The sequence below is a fragment of the Convolutriloba macropyga genome, chromosome 9 (genome assembly GCF_964194025.1).
Source record: "Convolutriloba macropyga chromosome 9, txConMacr16.3, whole genome shotgun sequence".
NCBI lineage: Eukaryota > Metazoa > Xenacoelomorpha > Acoela > Convolutidae > Convolutriloba > Convolutriloba macropyga.
In genome coordinates, this window is record NC_134476.1 from 10,125,962 (window position 1) to 10,148,671 (window position 22,710).

General features: G+C 38.2%; 1 protein-coding gene across 1 annotated transcript; it reads right to left on the bottom strand.

The window, feature by feature from the left end:
- Positions 1–332: 332 nt before the first annotated feature.
- Positions 333–21,600, bottom strand: LOC142346025 (protein ANKUB1-like). The gene is made up of 4 exons (XM_075398505.1): positions 20,197–21,600; positions 15,716–15,885; positions 1,621–2,024; positions 333–1,156 (listed from the first exon to the last, which is right to left on the bottom strand). The coding sequence occupies exons 1-4, from the start codon at positions 20,555–20,557 to the stop codon at positions 388–390; spliced, it is 1,704 nt and encodes a 567-aa protein (XP_075254620.1). The 5' UTR covers positions 20,558–21,600; the 3' UTR covers positions 333–387.
- Positions 21,601–22,710: the final 1,110 nt, after the last annotated feature.

The window sequence follows — 22,710 nt, forward strand, 5'->3', positions numbered from 1 at the left end:
TCAAAATAAGCAAATTAAGCACGATCGGGTTTGAAAAGGCACTCATTTACTGCACAAGCAAATCGAATATTGTAAATTAAGGAATATAAAAATAGTGACTCATTAGTTCCTTTTTTTTTGTAAAATTCATTTGTTTGTTTGTCAAAAATTTTTACAGAGTTCATCAATTCGTCATTTTTTACCAAGTTGTCAGTTTCTAATAAAACTAAATTCAGCTTCGTTAATAATTTGGAACATTTTCTCTCACATTTCTTCAAGTCTTGTTAATATTGAAGTAACGGAAAAAAAATTCTAATAGAAATTACTGGCTAATCAACCATTTAAAATGCGCCAAACATTTTCGATTAATTGCAACCGAGCGAAAATGTCCCATTTGTCTTTTTTTGTTTATTTAGACTGTGTGATTGGTCTCTGTATAGCATTTCTCGACAAATTATTCGCCAAATTAATTTGATGGAGCCACGCTTTCTTTTTAAACGTCGAAGCAATATTTAAGCTCTCAATCGCTTTTTCTCTTAAACTTTGTCCCATTTTTCTTTCAACTGCATTAATAGTCTGGTATAAAGCGTCGTGGGTAGCACCCCCATTAGCGTCAAAAACGGGGGGCCGACTTATGTGGGCTTTGTTAGCTTGGGGTGGTAGTAAAATCTGTCGATCGCTATTGCGGGTTGAAAGTCGTGAAATTACGCTCATTGGTCGTTGCTTTTTGCCCGTTTCGTCGTTCGAGTTTAACGAATCGAAAGTCGTATCTGCAAATTTCGTATTTGATTCAAAGGTTATGTTTGTATTTTCGCGTCTTATAAAACTTGCGGCGTCGAAAAAACGACTTTTTCGCCGGGATAAATTCGGCCTTGGTTCTGTATGCGGTTTTCTAAAGTCGCTCAAAGCAGCTTCTAGAATGTTCGGAATGTCGTGAGTGGCTATTCCCGACTTTCGTGCCTCATATTTGATTCGCTCTCGTTTGACCAATGGCGGCGTTTCAATCCTAATGGCTGGTAGCCGAGCTCTGGGTTGGGCAGTTGCGGCCCTGTAGTTGAAATCGTAACTTTTGATAGTTTTTGATCGGGTGAGTTTGGATTGCATAATGTCTTCTGAAAATCCTTCCAAAAGTAATGGTTGACCGACAAGGTTCATGTTGGCTTTTGTTTTGTGATACCTGCGAAAACAACAACAAAGTTTTCGCAATTTGCCGGAAAAGTTAGAACTGGTCGTCAATTTAGAAAACCCCCACAAATTTACGCTTTGATTTTAACCAAATTATTGAACATTTAGGAAAACGTTAAGGAATGAAAGATTTACAAAAAAATTCAAAATTTTTTATTGCGGTTTCCAAAAACATCAGTTTTTTTTAGCTTCGAATCAAGCATATGACTTTGGTGTACAGCGAACTACCACCAAATTTTAGCAAATGCGTTGAAATTCGATTTAATATACTTTTTTGAATATGTTAGTTTTTCCTTTCTTGTGTTGCATAGTAGTAATAAAAGAGCTGTCTGAAAAATTAGTCTTAGTTGGAATTATTTTTAATAAATACAAAACCGATTGGGTGAAATAGAAAATATTGAAAGTTGCCTATTTACTAGCAATGAGTTTTTGCAACAGCCGAGAAAAATTACTCACCATTTTCTAGATTTTGCTGACGATTTTTCTCCACTGTACATTGTAAAAATCTCATCTTTCGCCAACTCACACCAACTTTTCAGCTTCGTATAAATCGGTAAAGGAAACGTTATTTCACTAGAGGGCGGTTGTTTACTCCACGCTTTTGTAATCAACAAGGATGCACTTTTCCTGTTATTTTTCCTCAAAGCGACACTCAAAGCTGTGAGTTGTTTTCCATCCCTAGCGACGCAGTATGTTACATTGTGGGCTATGATTAATTTGAGAAAGGCAAGTTGATCACGTTCTGCGGCTACGTGAATTGGGGCTTTTTGGGTCTCGACGTGGGAACGGTCCCCCACGCACCATTGGGTCGCTGGGTGGGTTCCGATCGGGATATCCGGCCGGACGCCCATTCCAATTACCTGGGAAAACAACAAAAAACCCTATGAAACAAAACCTGACTTCCCGATTTGGAAACAAACGTCAATCTTGCAAGATTCTTGCAAGAATCTTGCAAAATTAACTCTCTCTTACAAGATCTTGCAAGATTAACTCTCTTGCAAAATCTTGCATGAATTAACTTTTTTAACTTTTTCTCCCCAGAATATCTTTTTGGAGAAAATTGGCTCGAAAAGAGTTTAAAAAGCGCTCACAAATAGCCGAAAGTGCCCTGCCCTGAGTCCTATCTTATCCCTAACTTGTTAAAATTTTGAAAGTTAAGGATAAGAAAACTTCAAGATTTGCATGAACTTAAAAGATTTGTAGGAGTATTTCAGAAAATAAGCTCTGGCGGCAAGAAGAGAGTTCTTTCCCGTTTCAGTTCCCCCCCCCCCCCCCCAAAAAAAAAATAAGCCCCCATTATGGTATATTTACGGAAATAAGGTGCGGGAGTTTTATGCTATATGACCACTAGATAAAGGGGCTATAGAGGGAAAAATAAAAAAAGTCGAATAACCAGTAATGTTCGAAAAAATTTTGTTTATTAAACGGTTGCAGTCAATTTTTTAACCAGGTTTCTTTCCCTAAAATTTACACGTAAAAAGCCAAGAGATACAAAAAAGATTCAAAAAGCGCAGATTTTGTTATTCATCAAATGAATTCAAAGATGAGAATGAGATTCAAATGAGAAGAAATTCCAGAAGACGAAACAAAATCACCCATGTAAAATTTGGATCCTAAAAAAGATTAGGGCGATTGACCAAGAAAACGTGACATATTTCAAAGGACGGTACAGACTTAATTCGAAAGCAAAGTGGTAATTCTCGCACCGTTATGTGCTAATTTCTACTTGGTAACATGCTATATAAATTATTTGAACTCTAGTTTTGGCTCTGGTTTGTTTTATTTCAGTCAAATTCTTTGCATCTTTCCCCGGGTCGAGGTGTAAACGTTAAAAACGCTAATATAGTAGTAACGGCGGTGAATGCGATAAAAATATGTAAGTATTGCAATTTTTAGCGTTGAAAGCGGTGAATGAAAAGAATTCACCGCTAAGAATAGCAAATCTCACAATATTTCAACGCATATGTTATAAATAACTGGACTAAAAAATTTTTATTGGATTGAAAAATTTTTTTTAGTTTATTGTCATAGTTGAATCAGACTGCCTCAAAGATGAATTTTTTTCTGAGACCTTTTTATGGTTAATATTATTTTCGAAGTTATGCCACAGTATAATTTCGGCATGTAGATCAGAAAAAAACCAAAGAAACCAGGCTATCTTTGTTGTTTGCTCTGATCATTATAAAATTTGGCATGATCATGACAACTGACAGATTAAACTACAGAATAAAAAATAGTATGATTTAGCACTGAAACAATGTGAACTCGGACCGGGCGCTTTTCTAGTTGCAGATCTTTGTTTAGAAAAATAGATATTATCAATTATATCACCAGAAATCAAATTAAAAACTCTCGCATGCATATTTTAAAATGCCGAAAGTCTGCTGAAATGTAAAATGCCTGAAGTTTCTATTTACTTAACCAAAAGCTTGACTTCCATGAACCTTCGCCACTTTGAATGTGCGCGTTTCGTGTTTCAATTTTGATATCTGATGATATTCTTGATGATTTTTCTCTTTTGAACACAGATAAGAAACTAAAAAAGAGCTTCAATTTTTGTGCTCGTGGCAAATTTCCACGCCCATATAACGGTGCAAATGTTACCTCTCTAATTTTGATCTTAGTGTTATAGCCCAGTTTGTGGTATATCAAGCTATCACAGTTGCTACTTCAGTAGAGTTTTGGTGCAACGGTAGCATGCTTGATCGCGGTTCTGGAGAAAGTAGGTTCGAGTCCTCTAAGCTCTAAATCTTTAGCAGTATATGGAGTTAGCTAATGCCACAGTTGGGTTGTTACATTAGGAATTACGTCATTGCCAGAAATTCAGAAGTTCCAGAGATTCCCCCAAAATCAAGTAACGTATACTCCAGAAAAATTGAACTTTATCCAGTATAAAATTGAGAATAAAATCTTGATTTGAAAATTTTGCAAGCAACCCAATTGTTACAATTTTGCTAGGAAAATCAGATTTTGGTTTAATTTTGGAAAATTGCCAGTTTTGAGGCCAAGTCAATGAGTCCGTAATGTGCTGCAATAGACAATGCCACTCTTGCTTGGAATCGGGCTATCATTGGGTCATCCTCCGATACAAGGAACTTGTGCACCTTAAAAGTTGTTCAACAATTTATTGAGAAAAAGGCAATATACATACTTTGCAAGTGAGATTATTTGGTATAGGAATTCCAAATTTCAAGAGTATTGTGCATCTCTTGATTTATTTTTTCACAAATTTAGAATAAAATTTCAAAAAACCCAATTTTTATCTCTGCAAATCAAGTTCTTGTAAACGTTTGCAAATCGTTAAGTGTTAGTAACTAAATAAATCTAAGCGAGAGAATATTAACCAATCAGATTCAAGTATTTAAATATGCATAGAAATCGTTCCAATTTACGTACAAAGCTCGGAAAAAGTGCAATTAACATAATTTCAAGTAAATCTAATCATAAGACCTATCAAATAAGACATGATTCGGCTCAATAATTTTCGGGTTTTTGGATTCATTGGTACAAAATGGTGACTGGCATTGAACTAATGCGTTATCAGACAAAATACCGGCCAAATGAGCATCAGAAATTGCCGTCTAACAAACCACTTGTTGCTATGTTCGCCAATACTTATACGTTGCTTTATACGAACTTATGACGTTGACTATAAAAAAAAGATTGAATCGGAAACTTGAATTTGGTAGACTCTTTTGAATTCTTACAGCTACATTTTGGTGCCGCTCCATTCAGTATGCAGCTCTCCTTCATATTTACGGACATGGTTCCTGGTTCGGCCTACTCTTGGTAAGTGTCATCTGAAAGCAGAGGTCCCAGCCCTCTAAAGAGGCAATACGACTATTCCGGGTACACATATCCGATGGTTCCTGTGTCTATGATCAAAGGTGCGGCCACTCTTGAAGATTACGACAATTTACTTTCACAGTCGGAAGTCAACAATTTACTGAGGGCTCGACCACCACAATTCAGTTCAAGTGGGCGCAAGAGAGGAGAATAGAGGCATACAGTATCAAAAACCTGACCAACAACCGACAGCTATCAACGCATGTCGTAGCCACTTCTGGTTGGACCCTACACGACACAACTGCCTTGTCGGCCGGAACTAAATACACGTGGTGTGACGTTATGACATCCTCAGTTGACAAAAAAAACTGTAAGACGGACCTAATTTTTTTCTCAAATTTTGCCAGTCTTAAATTGATTTTAAAGTTACTTTAGACGGCAAACTCCAACCCCTAAGAATTCCGTGATTTTCGATACGGAAACCTTAAGAATTCCGTGATTTTCAACGCGGAAATCCTAAATTAGGAGTTCCGCGGTTTTCAGCGCGGAAATCTTAAGAGCTCCGTAATTTTTAAAGGGAAATTTGTAAGAATTACGCTATTTAGATAACCGGTCACCATAACCCCCCCCCCCCCCACAAACATAATTTTTCAGACGAAAAAAAATCGATTCTGAAAATTTTTAGTCGAATTGTCGAAAATTTGTAAAAAGTGATCAAGTCGGTTCGTATATTAAATAATAACATCTGATAGTGAAAAAATAGAGAAAAAATTATGCTAAATTGTCCAATTTTGAAAATTTTTGGTCAATTTTGATGGACTTCTAAAAACTTCAGAAAATTAATCCCAAATATTGATAAACCGTATTTTCGAGCTTAAAACCATCCAGTTTACTGGATTACCGTTCCGTAATCAAGAATTTGCAAAAAATTGACCAGAACTTGAAAAAATTGGACCGAAGCACAAAATTCTGACAAATTTGTCATAATTATGATTTTTCAACTAGAAGGTTCGTTAATTGAGTGAAACTTATTACACAGAAAAAGTTGTGAAAATTTTCACAACCTCCGGCCTACAAAAAAATCACCGAATTCCCATAATTTTTCTCGTCGCTCATTTATATACCGTTTTTCGTCCGCGTTCTTTTCGTTCTTTATCTTTCCAATTCTCCGTGTTCCATTTTTTTTCCAATAACGTCGCTCTCCCAAAACTTCGCTTTTCGTTTTCTTCACTACTTTTCCGATTTTCGATGAAGTATGTCATATGTGATGAAGTATGTTGTTGTCTTTGCTGTAGTATGTTGAGTAAGCTAGTATGCTTGTTTGTTTTTTAGGTCTTATAGCTTTCTAGGGTGTGACTTAAGTTTATTCTCGAGTTACGGCTGGATTGTCCTTTGACTTTTCGACTTTACTAATTTACTAGCCTTCCTGTTGTAGTACATTAATTTTTGCTGCTGTATGTTTGCGTGTAACTGTATGCTTGTTAGTTGGTTTGGTCTTTTGACTTCTAGGGTGTGACTTAAGTTTATTTTCGAGTTACGGCTAGATTGTTTCTTCACTTTTCCAGCTTTCATAGACTACAAAAGCGCTGGATATTAATTAATATTTGCTGTAGTTTGTATAATACTGTTGGTATGCTGATCGGTTGTTTAGGTTTGATTATTGCTAGGGTGTGACTTAAGTTTGTTCTGGAGTTACGGCTAGTAATTTTCTTGCTCTTTTCATCCTTTTAGTATACTACTATTTGCCGTAATTTAGTTTGTTATTTTCATATGTTAAGCCTCATGATGACTTGTGCTAGTTTGTCTCTTGCAGTAGCATCTCTCCTTCTACCTAGGGTGTGACTTAAGTTTGTTCTGGAGTTACGGCTAGTTTGTTTGGTTGAGTTTGTTGCTGTGGTCTGCTAGCATAGTGGTTCTCGACCTCCCCGCTCGCTGCGTAATCGTCTCCCGCCCGTTCCGACCCGCCTTTCCGTTTCGTTGCGCGCTACTCGCTCAACGCCTCCGATTTGCCCGTCTCGTTTCTTCGTGCGTCGCTCGTTCAGCGTTTCCGTCCCGTCCGTTGCGTCGCCCGTTTACTACCCGCGTTTTCGCCAGTTCCGTTCCCTGTTGCGTTGCGCGCCGTTCGCCCGTCCTTCCCGCGCCGTCCGCCTCGTTCCCCGTTTTGTCGTGCTTCGTCCACTCAGTCCTCTTTCCCCGGTTGCCTGTGTCCCTGTTTAGTCTTACGTTGCTTTCAAGCACGTTAGACGCACTCTATAATTTCTTACTCACTTTCGCCGAGTAATTCTTTACTCGGTAACTTCTTTTCTGCTCTTCGACGTCTTGATTATCAAGTCGTCGTCATTTGGGTTCGGTATAACCCTCATTCCACGTGTTTGGCTGAAAGTACTCTTCATTGATAAATTAGCCATTTCAATATCATGGCCGAACAGCAAGAAAAATTGAAAAAACTCTTTAATGCAAGATCTAATCTAGAATCTGAGTTATGTAACATCCATAAGGACATCACAGATGCCATAGATCGTCAAGACAGGAGGGTTAAAGTTGAACGCTTGGTTTCTAAGTTGAAGGATGTTTTCAGTAAACTAGTGCAGAAGAATGAAGAACTGTTTGACTTAGCCAGTAAAGCGGAGGACCCAGATTCAATTTACCCTGTCCTTGAGCAATGGTTGGATGATGTAACCAAGAACAATGATAAATTCTTGCTTGCGGCTAGAAGCTATATTGACTCAGTTGCTGACCGAGACACCGTATGTGAGGACGTTAATCCTCAAGGGCAATCTAAGAGAAGTTCACGCCGGACAACATCATCAATGTCTAGCCAGCGTAAACATGAATTTCTAATGGCAAAACTAAAACGCGAAGAGGCCGAGAAACAAGAACAAGCTGACATGCGCCTCGCTAAGCAAAAACACGAAATTGCCGTGAGAAAAAAGGAGCTTGAAATACAAATGGAACAGATGGCACTTCGAGAATTGGAGGAAGACCACCGCCAGCGTGTTGCAGCAGCTAAATTAGATGAGGCTGATTTAACGGATAATCATTCATTGTTTAGTCACCACGCAAGTGAACTGAATTTGTTTAAAGATAGGGGATCAGATAGAAGTCAGGGACTTGTTCAGGATTGGGTAAATTCGTTTCCAGCAGGTAATTCAAGTGAGTTAAACTTTTCTCGTCCTGGTTCAGCAACCGCCGACCCTCCTGTTAAGGATATTTCCCCTAGTAATCCTCCATAAAACCCAAGTAATGTTGCCGATAACTTACATCATCTTGAAATGCTTTCTCAGTACACCCGGCCAGGAGTTGCAATTTCTGTTGCTCAGCAAGAAGCGTTGTATCGGGAATACCTCCAGGCTCAACTGCAGCAACCACTCACTGATCAAAGAGTCGAGCAAGCACATAGTCCCTCAGGCAGTGGTAAGGTGAACCAAGTGTACCAAGTACCAGTCGACGTACAAAATGTCGCACTCCCATCACCTCAACCACCTATGCAACCTCCCCGGCCACCAACACCCGTTATGGCACCAATGAACTCCATTTTCGTACCTGATTTTTCAAAAAACCCACAGGTAAATCAGTTCTTGGGTCCGAAGAGCTCCAGTGTGCCTTGTCAATTACATATGTCGATGCCTCATGTTCCGCAACAACAGAATCCACCTCAAAGTAATATTCCACACCAAACACAAATCCCTATTGCCCATTCCACGCAAAATGTACCTCCACTTCTAAATCCACTCGTGAACCCGCCTCCTGTATTCCCGCCTCAACAATTATATAATCCTCAGCCTCCCATGGTTCCGTCGCCAATTCCAGCGAGCGCAACAGCATACTTACACGTCCCCAACATTCCACAACAAAACATTGTCCATTCACCTCAAACCCGCCTGGTACCGTGTCCAACAGAACAAAGACCTCCCCAGAACTGTAACCTTGACCTAAACTTGTGGAGTTTTCCTCAGAATAAACCCCCAAACGTAAACCAGGCGACAAATAATGCTACCGTCTATAAAAATGTTCAAACGTACCTACACCAAAGCACAGCTAACCCCACTATCAGCCATCCCATCTTGCAAATGAGTGCACAACATAATCCAAATAGCAACAACGTAGCAACTTGTAGCATCCCTGTTAACCCCTTTAGTACAACTACTAACATAGCGCCACCTTTTGTCACGCCAGTTTTACAGCCCACATATGGGCATACTGCCCCGATACCATTGTGTTGGGGTGGCCCACCGCATCCCACGCCTCCAGCGCCAGCATCTGAAAATGCAAGCTTGATTAAGGCATTCACTGACGCCTTATCTAGCAAGAGGAATGACCCACTACCCGAATGGAAGTTGTCACAATACTGTGGGGATCCTCTACAGTGGCACGAATGGTATGGTCAATTTAAAAGCGCAATTGACTCTCAGTCCTTAACTGATGATGTAAAATTGACATACCTTAAGACCCTCGTAACAGGTAAAGCTAAAACAGCTATAGCTGAGTTCGCCTACTGCGGCGCAATGTACAAAGACGCACTGAGGACCTTAGAACGTAAATTTGGCCAACCACAGGCGGTTGTAAGTGCACATGTGGACAAACTCAACAGCTTTCCACCACTGAAGATGCACAATAGCGATAACATCATTAACTACTCGGGGTGTATTTCAAGTCTTGTCGGGGTATTTAAATCGCTGTCATACGATTCGGATTTAAAGAGTGCTGCGCTTCTCAACACTGCCGTACAGAAGCTACCACCCAACATGAAGGAGTCATGGTCACTCTTCACGGTCAAAATGCATTGGGTGAAACCTACTTTTCTTGATTTCAACGATTGGTTAGAAGAGAAGGCCGAAGCGCACGATTTAATGAAGAATACCGCAACTAAAGCAAGGACCGAGGATACCAACAACTCAGTAACAAGATCAAAAGTTGCTTCAAAGGCATTTGCTGCAAATACGCAACAGAAGAGTAACCCTAAGCCGCAACAGAGATCTCCGTCAACATCAATCTCTAGTTGCATTGTATGCAAAGGCAGCCACTGGTTGTGGGAATGCCGTGTCTTTAAGGAAAAGACCCCCACACAGAGAGCCAAGGTCGTGGCTGAGGCAAAGCTCTGTTTCACTTGTTTGCGTGATAAACACATGTTTAGGCAATGCCCAAGTCCCCGTAAATGTAGGAAAGATGGTTGCAACAGCTCCCATAACACGCTACTTCATGGAGCTGAAAGGGTTTTTCCAGCTAAACCCTCAACAAACAACAACATCGATACTTCGAAGTCGAACGCAGGTACAAGTAGGCCATCTACTGGTCAACAGCAACCAAGCAAAACAACCACTTTGTCTTCCGTGACGGATGTCAAAGGCCTCCTCCAGGTCACGGAACTGAAAGTTACTAATTCTTCTGGTACTAGTACTACGGCGTTGGTTTTATGCGATACCGCTTGCAGTAACTCTTGGGTGTCCGATAGTCTCGCAGCTAGACTCGGTTTGCAGGGTACCGCATTAAAACTGACCGTCAAGGGTATAAACACGGAAGAACTCATAGACACAAAGGTGGTTCAATTGACTGTGACACCTCATAAAGATCAAGACTTCGAAGCATTCACTGTTCGTCCCTACGTGAGGGAAACATTAAACGTAGGTTCCGACATCATTGACGTCAAGTCCATGCAAGAAACGTACCCAGATCTGGCAGTCCTAGATCCAGTAAGATATAGTTATGGAGAAATTGAGATGATACTTGGACAGGATGTCTACCATGCCATCCGCCCGTTAGAGTATTTTTCAGCCGACAAAAAGTGCTCACCGTTCGCTGTCCGCTTGCCCATAGGTTGGGTTTTAAGTGGCCCACTCCCGTCAAGTTTAAGTTTAGTCTCGGTGTGTTTCAAAGCCAGTATTGAACAGGATTTTGAATTAGCTTGTCAGGTTAAATCTTGGTATGATATGGAATCGTACGGCGCGTTCAAGCAAGTTGACCCACGATCCGCAGCGGATGCTCGCGCGCAGGAAATACTTGAAACAACAACTTTCCATAACGGCCAAAGATACGATGTCGGTATGTTATGGGCTGATGACAACATCCAGCTCCCAAATAACTACTTTTCGGCACTGGTACAGCTCAAGTCTCTCGAAAAGCGGCTCTCCAGAGATACATCATTGAAAGAAAATTATGCTAATAGCATCCGTGAAGACTTGGAAAAAAGTTACTTGATTACAGTCCCTGATTCTCACAAGGTCGAGCAGCGGTCGGATAAAGAGTGGTACCTACCACATCATCCCGTAATCAATCCGAACAAACCGGGGAAAGTGCGTAGGGTATTAAATGGTGCAGCAAAATTCCACGGTACTTCTTTGAATAAATCTTTGCTCACTGGCCCCGACCTGCTCCAAAACCTAATCCATGTACTACTTAGGTTCCGTCAACATCAATTTGCCGTGTCCGCAGATATCGATGGTATGTTCCTCCAAGTGGGTGTCCCTGATTGGGACCAACCATCACTGCGTTTTTTGTGGCGGGAGGACCCCACAACAAATGTTGTAGTGTATCAATACACGCGCCATATATTCGGAGCTAAAGACTCGCCCACATGCGCTAACTATGCACTGCAACGCACGGCCCGAGACAATGTTAATCAGTACCCGGAAGCAACCAAAGCCGTCCTAGAAAACTTCTACATGGACGATTACTTGGATTCGGTGTAGTCACCTGAGAGGGCTCTCAAAAGATCGAAGGAGTTGGTACATCTTCTCCATCTAGGTGGGTTCAAGCTTACTAAGTTTGTAAGCAACGTACCAAATCTGGCTGATCGAATTGATGGGTCAACTCAGTCTACTGAACCAAAATTAATTGCCTCATCTAAGGAGGATTCTTCGCACGTGCTTGGGTTGAAATGGGATCACAACAATGATACTCTAGTTGTGAGTCGGGGTACCTCCAGTACAGTAACTAAGTCTTTAACACAATGCTTGGTATTGAGCCTAGTGTCTAAGGTATTTGATCCCATCGGCCTAGTGGCACCATTTACTGTTGGTGCCCGATTGTTACTAAAGGACATCTGACGTGTCAGCGGGCAGCACTGGGATGAAGAATTACCAAAAGACACTGTTGAAAGGTTCCTCGAATGGAGTATAGAACTACCCAAGCTTGCAGAAATCACTATACCGAGGAGCTACTTTTCGGGAAACTTTAAACACCTGGAACTACACATGTTTGGCGATAGTTCCCAAGAGGTCTTCAGCGCTGTTGCATTTCTCCGAGCTGAAGTAAACACTTCTAGTGGGCCAAAAACAGAGCTTGCTTCTGTCCTGGGTAAAGCTCGTGTAGCACCTATGAAGGTGATGACAATTCCAAAGCTAGAGCTGCAAGCTGCTTTACTCTCCGCTGGGTTGAAACAAGATATCTGTCGAGCCCTTACTGTGCATGTCAACAAAGTTTATATGTGGACCGACAGCACTACTGTCTTGCAGTGGCTCAACTCCACAAGCAAGCAGCCAATATTTGTTGCAAACCGCGTATGCGAGATTTTAGAACACACTAGCGTTGACGAATGGAACCACGTTGCCTCAAGCGATAATCCAGCAGATGCCGGTACTCGTGGTATGTCCGCTGAGGTTTTGCAATCAAGTAGCTGGGTGAGGGGTCCAGATTTCTTAAGAACCAAGGAATTCCCGTTCGAACCAAGCATCGAAGTAGTTAAAAACATCAAACTTGGTATAGTAACTAAGGAAACTGACGAAACCAATACATCATTGGCCGCATCCGTAACCAAGTCAACTAAGGAACCGCCCCCGCAACTAATTCCCTCCGATAAGTATAGTTCTTATCAGAAGTTGCTACGGATAACAGCGTACGCACTCCGCCGCTTGTTACCTTCTCACGAATGTTACCGTAACGTCGATGGTAGCATGTTACCTTCTCACGAATGTAACATGCGTCGATGGTAGCATGTTACCTTCTCATCATAGACCCCACGGAGCTTGACGAAGCCGAGAGTCATCTCCAGTATCTTGTGCAAGGGGAGTCATTCAATGCAGAGAGAAAAGATCTTCTCGAAAACAAACCCGTTAAACGGAGTAGCCGTATTGCCCCGTTTTCTCCCTTTATTGGGCCAAACCGTCTAATCCGATCGGCAGGCCGCATCAAGCGGTTGGTCGAAGTTGACTTTGATGTAAAACACCCTATCGTTCTGGACGCACGCCATGCATTTGTAAAGCTGTTCCTCAGGCACACCCACGTTAAACATCATCATCAGGGTATTGATTACCTGCGGGCAAAAGTACAAGAACGTTATACCATCCTTAAATTACGCTCCTCACTACGTTCCATTAAATCTAACTGCCTTACGTGCAGGATGTTCCGCGCTGCCACTATTCAACCCATCATGGCTGACCTCCCAGTAGAAAGACTCGCATACCAGTCTCCTCCCTTCACGAACACCGGGGTCGACTACTTCGGCCCGTTTTACGTTACTGTGCGTAGGACTACCGAGAAGAGGTGGGGTTTCCTCTTCACATGCTTAACTACTCGTGCCGTTCATGTTGAAATTGTTCCGTCCATGGACGCCAGTTCGTGTGTAATGGGAGTGGAGCGTTTTGTCTCCCGTCGAGGTACACCTGCCATCATTTGGTCAGACAATGGCACTAACTTTGTTGGCGCGGAAAAAGAACTACGCGAGAATATCGAGAAGTGGAATACCATCAACATCGCCGTCGAACTTGCCCACAAAGGCATTAAGTGGAGGTTCAATCCGCCCAGTGCGCCACACCAAGGTGGCATCTGGGAGAGGCTAGTACGTAGTTTCAAGCGCGTACTTTACACAATCCTTGGAACACGTCGCCTCACAGATGATGTTTTAAGTACCACTTTTTGTCTGGTCGAACATGCACTTAATTCACGTCCGTTAACGCCCGTAAGCGCCGATCCGTCCGACCTAGGCGCATTAACACCTAATCACTTTCTCTTCGGTAACCAAGCACGTAGTCTTCCTTCCATCATTGGTGTAGATGAGTTTGATCACCGTAAGCGTTACGCCCGCGCGCAGTCTTACGCTAACGCTATTTGGTCTCGTTGGATCAAAGAATATGTACCGGCGCTAAACCGACGTTCCAAGTGGCAGACGCCTGCCGAGCATCACCTTAAGACCGGTGATTTGGTTTGGGTAGTTGAAGAGACCAACCCAAGGGGTTACTACCCCACTGCTCGGATCACTGAACTTCGTTACGGTTCCGACAGTGTCGCACGCTCCGCCTTATTGCGCACGTCCTCCGGATCGCTCGTTCGCCCGCTTGTGAAATTAGTACCCATTCTCCCAGCATCTTCTTCTGGGCCGGAGGATGTTAGTAACTAAATAAATCTAAGCGAGAGAATATTAACCAATCAGATTCAAGTATTTAAATATGCATAGAAATCGTTCCGATTTACGTACAAAGCTCGGAAAAAGTGCAATTAACATAATTTCAAGTAAATCTAATCATAAGACCTATCAAATAAGACATGATTCGGCTCAATAATTTTCGGGTTTTTGGATTCATTGGTACAAAATGGTGACTGGCATTGAACTAATGCGTTATCAGACAAAATACCGGCCAAATGAGCATCAAAAATTGCCGTCTAAAAAACCACTTGTTGCTATGTTCGCCAATACTTATACGTTGCTTTATACGAACTTATGACGTTGACTATAAAAAAAGATTGAATTGGAAACTTGAATTTGGTAGACTGTTTTGAATTCTTACAGCTACATTAAGGCTTAAGTGACATTTCTCTCAAACGAAAATTGAAGCATTTATATTAGTGCTGTTTTTAATGCAATTTTTTTGCACCGGTTTTTCGTCTGATGTTTCTAAATTTTGTGCTCAAAATCGGTATAAACAAGTAAAGCCCGGAGGGCATTAAGTTCTCTCTCAGACTAAAAAAAACCACCGAGAAAAACAAATGAAAAACTTATTTCAGGACTTTGTTCTACTGTTGGTTGAAAATTATCTATCCTCATGTTGCCTTAGACAACCGAACTGTTACTGTTACAGTCTAGGTATCTTGAATAATTGATATTGAAAACCTTCCTTAACGTCTTAAATACGTTTACAATCTAACAAGAAATTATAAACATTTCTTTCTGAGTCTTTTAACATAAGTTAAGTTTCTAAGGTCTAAGATATTTTCTAAGTTCTTTTCTGTGCTCCAATACTAACATCTCAACAAATGAGTGGAAAGATTGAAAACGGATACAAAACAAAACTTTCAAATACAAATGGGAGGAATTGTAGCGTGAAAAAGTCGAGTTATCTCCCTGTCGAAGCAGAACTCTGGATATAATTGGGTACACAATATATGGTTTCCATGGCCCGGACCGGCTGTTAATCATTCAAGATCTTGCAAGATTCTGGCAAGGGGGATTTCATCCCTGCATTACGATAACCCTAGGTTATTATGGAAAAAATGTTGGAAAATTTTCCTTGCGTCATATGCTTGTCCATCTTTTCTTTGGCATTCTTGCAGTTTTTTTCGTAATTTTGAGCTTTTTTCTTCTTTTTTGTCTCCATCGGTTCCATTTTTGATGCTAAGCATGCAAAAAAAAACTTGCAAGATGTATAAGTTAATCTAGCAAGATTTTTGCAGGACTGATGTAAATCTTGCAAGACCTGCAGAAAATCTGGCAAGATTAACATCCCAACCCGCTTTGATTCGATATTCCTAATTATTGCCTTCAATTGACCTGACTATATTGAGACCCCAGCTTGATTAATTCAATTACTTTATTCATTAAAAAACTGTTTTCAACCTTGTGAGGCAGGTCCATCAATGCTGCATGCAGCAATGGCCCCCACCCATCCCAAGTTTCCAAATTGAGAATGTCTCCGTGTCTCACTTCATAGTCGTACAAAGTCATGCCATCAAACAACTGCTTCTTGTTCTTGTCACACACAAGCTTGAATGCAGACACTGGAATACCTAAAATGCTAACAATATCAACATATAATAAAGAGAAATAAACAACCCCATCTACTCCTGCATCGACTATGAACTTATTTTAAATTGTAGTACAAACGTACCCCTTCAGTAGTACAAACGTTTTGTGAAGTGCAGCAACCCAAAAGCTGAAACTTGAATTTAACAATTTTGCAATTCGAAAAGCGTTAGGAGGCAGAAAATGGAGTTAAATATAGGAAAACCGATAGATAACAGATTAATTTATTTTTATATGAAAGGCAAAGATGGATGAAAAAGAGTGAAACAAAATTTTAAAAAAATTTCTCATATTTATTCACCCAGAAGTTCGTTTTTTCAATTTTTTATGATCCACAGATAACGTGTATGCTAGAGCAATTTCAAAAGTTCCAATAGTGGATTAATGCAAAAGCAATCAACTTAAAGTGTTAACTTTAAAAGAATTTGATTAACCGCTTTTAAATTTGTCGGAGCATAAGTAATTTACAACAATTTTCTGACTAAACTGCTAATATTTACCTACTGATAAATTAAAAAGCTAATAGACATTTTTAATAAAAGATCATTTGCAAAGAATTGATATTGAAGGCTAAAATTAATTGAAGAGAAAAACTAAAAAAAAACGTTTCATCCTTAACATGTGCAAGTTAAGACAATTTTTTGACAAGTAGTTACTTTTGGCTAACTTGGTCGAAAACCCTTCTATTTCTGGTAAAGTTCGCTATTGTTTCCTTTTCCTAATATAGCTGCTATCAAAGTAAATTTAAGAAACTGTATTTCTAAATCTCAGCAAAATATTTATATCAACAAGAAGGATTGTAAACTTTTTTCTAAATTTTCTTCTTCTTTATTCTTCCAACCATATCAGAACCTTTAAGCTTTATGTGAACAGTATTAGTGAGGGGCAAATATTATTGGTTGATGAAAGGAACAATCATAACAAAAAGGAAACAATGTAGCTGTCTGATATTATAAAACGTCAACTGGGCTTGACTTTTTCGTACTTCTGAAAGAATTTTTATTCCGAGTTTTGCATTTTCCTGTGGAATTGCATTTACACTAGAGTGATCAATTGACATTGAAAGCTCGGCCAACTATTAAGCTGCAAAATTTCTTGGGACAGGAATTTTTCCTGGCAGCTGAGGGAAAGTTCACATTTTTCCCTGATCCCCTGCGTTCTAACTAAACATTTTTTATATTGCTACTGCTACACAAAAGTTTTTTTAAAACATAAAAAAATAATTGAAAAGAGTTGGCATTAAGGGCGGAATTAAAATAAAGACAAAAAATTTCAACTGGTTTGCCTGCGCCAACATGAATTTGTTTGACTATCGATTGTATAAATTTGACAAGTTTTTAAAAAAAAAACCTTTTGATAGTTCAATTTTACATAAAACGGGTTTGAATAACTTAAACACACATCCAAATCAATATTCAAAGCATATTGCGATCAAGGCACTTTTACTAGTCAGAAGAAAAAACTAATAAAAATTACCAGTGCGTCAACCCACATTCACCACGCCAAGATCTGGTAAGATCTGGCAAGTCTTGTTGTGTATCTTTTCAAGATCTTGGATCTGTTAGCGCTGGTCTTTGCACAGGGTTGGGATTGAGTTTGAACATCTTTGTTTTTTTGTAAATCTATCCTCGCTTTTATTTTCATCCAAATATCTTAGAAAAGCTGAAAAATATACTTCCTCAAGAGCAGAAGTGTTTTAATTTATGCTCAAACTCTGATCGTAAAATTGCCCAAAAATTTGCTCGTACTGATGTTAATTAGTATTCAGAATAATTTTCCTACAATAAAAAAAATTCTCAAGAAAAATGGTATCATTGATATCCGCGATTAAAAAAGAGAAAAAGCTCATTTTGACAAAAGATATCGTTCGAAAACATATTTCCAAATTTCTCAAAATTATGAAAGAAGTGTATTTAAGTGAAAAGTATTTTTAATTATGGTTAGGCTACTGAAGTTTATGCAACTGACTTTTTAAATTCACATCATGGAACAAGAGGAAAAAATTGCGCTTCGAACACGCACTTATTCTTACTTTTTAAAGCTCGATATGTGTCAAATACAAAACTTTAGTGATTTTTTTGTCAAAAAATTATCAAGAATTAACCAACTTTGACACATTACAAACAATTTTCCTCTTCTTCCTTTAGTTTCTCAAATTTTCAGGTTGTTCTAAAAGGAACAGAAAAGTGGTTCAAATTAAAATGCTGATCAAATTGTTTCGAAATATTTTTCTTAAAAAAATCTCTTTTTTTTGTAATTGAATTGTGGCCCGATTTAATTTTTTCCAAAAAAAGAGCAAAATTACTGAAGTTTTCTTGCAGTGTTTTCTTGGACGCTGAGAGCTTTATATTTGATACCTTATGTGCTAGTCTGGTATGCTCTCATAAAAATCAAAAAGTGTCTGAATAAAAAAAGAAAGCGGCTCGAATAAAATTTCTGTCTTTTTTTTCAAAAATGATTGAACGAATAGATAACAGTCGGACATTTAATGATCGTAACGAAACAGTAGATAGCTATAAGGAGATGAATCCTGCAATGATATGCCTATAAATCACTTTCAAAACAATTTAAATCAAAATTGATTTGACATCAGTTATCATCATTCAGTTCCAACTTATGTTTGCAGTATTTCTAAAACTTCTGACAAAATGGTTGAAAGTTGTTGACTGACAATTTTCTCACAAGTTGCCTCAATCATAATTTTCTGGTATTACAAAAAATTTTTCTTATTTCTGTAATTGCAACACTTTCTAAAGTTTACAAAAACAAATTTTTTGCCTCACGGATAGTAGTTGAATGAGAAAAAATATTTTCTCATTCTTATATTGTTTTGGTTACATTCAACTACTTTGAACTTTTGTATGGTCCTTAGTATTCAAACCCTTTCTTGACTACTTTGATTATTAAAAATTTTTTAAGCTGCGCAATAGGAGCACTGTGAGCTGCATCGTTTGTAGGGTGTAGATAATTCCCTAATGCCCTGTTCTATGTAAATATACGGATCTTTAAATCTGCAGATTTTCTTATTCCTATTGCGCAGATTTATTTAAGAAAAAAATAGATCGCAGCAGTGTTTGGCATAACTTTTTCTCTTCCTACAATTTAGCCTGAAATTTCTAGTTCGAATTTTCAATTAACAAAGATACAATGAAAAAAAACCTGGCGTTCACATTTTAAGAATATTTGATTAAAGGTGCGTAAACAATGATGAATATCTCCACGTTAAAAAAATAAGCCATGAGATGCATAAATCTTTGAGGCATAACCTGATCAATGGGCATTTTGCAATTTTTTGATGAGGGAAAAAGAAAATTTGAGAAACATTTTCCCGATTACCTGAGTCATTATTTTAGTTGAATTTTCTCCGAAAGTTAAATTCACTTTTCAATAGTTGGTCTCCAATTCAAAACTCATTGCATAAACTTAAACCTTTGAAAATTACTGTCAATTTGTTTTTCTAAACTTTATGCTCATCTGTTGCAATTGAGTTTTTTCCCTCTTTTTTAATCATAATCCCGGGAACCGAAAAACCGTGGTTAACGTATATTTTTCATAAACAAAACAGGAATAGCATTCTCAGGGTTTTCTTTCTTTGTTGTCCTAGGTTTAGCCAAAAAAACCAAAGTTGTTTTTCCTTTAATTTTCTGAGAATTAATTGTTTTGCTGCCTCTCTAAAACTCGTCACATATCAAGGCTTTTCTTAACAAACTATTTGAAAAAATTCGTCAGTACAGTGCATTTTAAGAATGTAATTAAAACAAAAATGGAAACGAGCTTTGAAAGCGAGCAATTTTTTTCAGAAAATAATAAGAAAAAGGGCAGCTGAAAACGGGCCGCTGTAGCCTAATGCTGTTCCGCTGCGATTACGCAGGAACCAAAGTATTATTATATTATTATATATTATAAAAACCGGCGTTGAAAGACTTTTCTGAACCATTTTCATGATTAATTTACTACCATAACTTATGTAAAATTGGCATTTTAGCAGTTGAAATTGCCAAAAAGTGTTTCGCACAGTTAATATGGAAGCTTCATTTCGTATCATGAAGGCGTAAATTACTAAGCTCCATCTGAACATTTTTCATGATTTAACTACCATAACATATTTAAAATGGGCATTTAGTAGTTGCATATACTGAAAATTTTTCGCACAGTAAACAAGGAAGCTTAATTTTGTATCAAAATTTTTTTAAGTGTCTAGTTTCTGATTTGAACAACATTTTTTCAATAAACATTTTTATTGCAAATTGAAACTTCCAACATTTCTTTAAAAAGACAATAAAGTTGATCCTTACCTGTGTGGCTTTGAATAACAGTCCTCACATCCGATACTTGTTCATGGTAAAAATCAATATCATCAAAAATTGGAATCGTATCACCCGAAAACGACAGATAGATTCTCAAACTCGGTTGCTCTTCCTCTTTCAGGTAACACTTAAAAGTGGTCCCTGGTTCGAACCCCAGGTCAGTCACAATCCAATCATTTTTCAGTTCTGAACCCTGGATTTCGAGGGTCAAGTATTTCTTCTGTTGAGCGTCAACGTTAAAGTTCATTCGCAACTTTTTCTGTAAGTGGTCCAGAATTTCTTTAACTGTCTGGCCGTCATTTATATCAACCGCGTGTCTGTCCTTGTCAAAAACAATAAATATTCTCATTTTTGCTAATTTTCAAACTTTGGCAGGACAGGTAATTTTTATTTTATTTCATTTTTCGCTTTTCTTCAATCAATTGCAGTTATCGATAACATTTAATTGAAGAATGATTAAAATATTTCACACAAATCGGAATTGACCCCAATCTGGCAAGTGAAAAATCAGAATTAGCGCAAGTCTGGCAGGTGAAAAATCAGAATTGGTGCAAGTGTGGGCATTGTAAAATCATAATTGGCCCCAGTCTGGCAGTTAAAAAATCAGAATGACAATTACAAAATCATTATGAACGAACGTCTGGCAGGTAAGAAAATTGACATGAATCTGTGCGCTAATCAGTACTGATGAGGAATTTTATTTAGAATTGTCCAGTTTTGATTCGTACTTGGAGTTCAGTACAGGTGTGCGCTTCTAATTTCGACGCCAAAATGATAATCGATTCCAGTTAACGAACGGTAGACTAAAATTAATAAATCAAAGCAGTAAAAATTGTTTGAGTAATTAGATAAATTACAACATATGTATTACTATGCGTTATTCGCATTTGTTTTTGTTTCATTTTTTTGCTAAATTGTAATAAACACGCACATCCAAAAGCGCTTGTTGAGAATTCGCTGATGAAAAATAGATAAACGTTGATTGTTTTCAATTTGGTTTCTGTTTGTCTTGATTGTAGTTTAACAGACCATAAAATTCAAATTCGTCTTTGTTTTTTCAACAATGATACGCACTTCAATTTAGGTCTCGAATCTGAACACTTCTCAATGCAAATTTTGATGGTGGCCATCGATTATATGTGCCGTACAAAAGTAAACAACAACAACAACAACAGCAACAAATTTACGAAAAAATTGTTGTTAGAAATGATGGAATATAGGAATGATTTAATGAAGGTGAAAGTTTAATTTGTATGTTTTTTTTGTATGGTAATGTAAACAATAAATTTCGAAAAAAAATTGTTGACAGAATGATAAAACAGCATTGATTTAAATCCGAACAGAAATTTTTTTAAGGAAATATCAATAATTAAATTATCTTGACGGTAACTATGTATATGTCATGGTACACCACACCAAATGAAAAAAAAAACATCTTACAAAATATTTGAACTTATTCAGCGTTGAAAACTGAACCGTTGTTTATTTTTCCTGCTTCCAAGCAAAATGATAAACTTATCCAGTTTTTGCAGATATTGGAAAAATAATATTTGATTAGCTGGATGCAATATTTCCATGTTGCTTTTGTATGAGCATTATTTATAAGATGGAAACGGTTTTGTTTTATCTATTTAAAAAAACAGCTGTGTTGTTTAGCGTATCAAATATGCCGTCATTATTGTAAATATTATCCATTTTTGATACCTTCCATTGTAAAATAGACGTAAAAATTTGATGTTTAGCCAATAATCTTGTACCATAATTCAAGCCTGCTTTTTTAAATGCGACACTCAAACGCTAAAACGTGTTCTCTTTTATAGGTTTCATTTTTTAAAGAAATTATTGACGTTTTTTGCTGTATTTTTATTCATTTTCATGGTTTTCTTTCAGCAAAGTCGACGAGAGAGAATAAAAAATTTATTATTTGGGGACAGCTTAAACGTTGGATTAAGGTTCAAATCACCTGGAGCGAAACACTTAAACATTTATGTTTTTGGATTAATTTGGCAACCATTTTTTATAAATTTTGGATATCAATTTTGGATTTTGGCACATTTTGACTTAATGTTACCGCCTACTGGTAATTGAAAGCTATTGTTTTTCCAGAGCTTAACAATGGAAAATTAGAGGAATTTAAATTGAACAGCCTTTTCATGTGAGAGTTTTAAATTAAAAGCAGTTATGTGCAAATTTAGCTGCTTTTCAATGTTTACAACAAAATTGTTTAACTAAAAACTTTCGCTAACTGAAGTTTATAGCAGTCAATTATTTGCCAGGAACGTTAATTGCGCTTTTTATGAACTGAAAAACGTTACTTTGCTTCAACTAAAAACATGGGTCTTTCTTATTTTAACACCCCCTCCCCCACCCCCAGCTTAGTGGTCATAAATCCCAGAGCCCCAATCATGAAAATTATACCATAACGGGGGGCTATAAGTTCGTGGGGGCTACAATGGGAATGACTCAAAAATATTATTGAATAATTCTAAAGCACAAGCCAAA

Bases quoted from the DNA above. Each gene is read 5' to 3' on its own strand.
- LOC142346025 (XM_075398505.1), bottom strand. From the start codon at position 20,557: ATGAGAATATTTATTGTTTTTGACAAGGACAGACACGCGGTTGATATA. The intron at 15,886-20,196 runs GTAAGGATCAAC...TTAGCATTTTAG, and splicing joins TGTTATTCAAAGCCACACAG to GTATTCCAGTGTCTGCATTC. The intron at 1,157-1,620 runs GTGAGTAATTTT...TTGTTTTCGCAG, and splicing joins TCAGCAAAATCTAGAAAATG to GTATCACAAAACAAAAGCCA.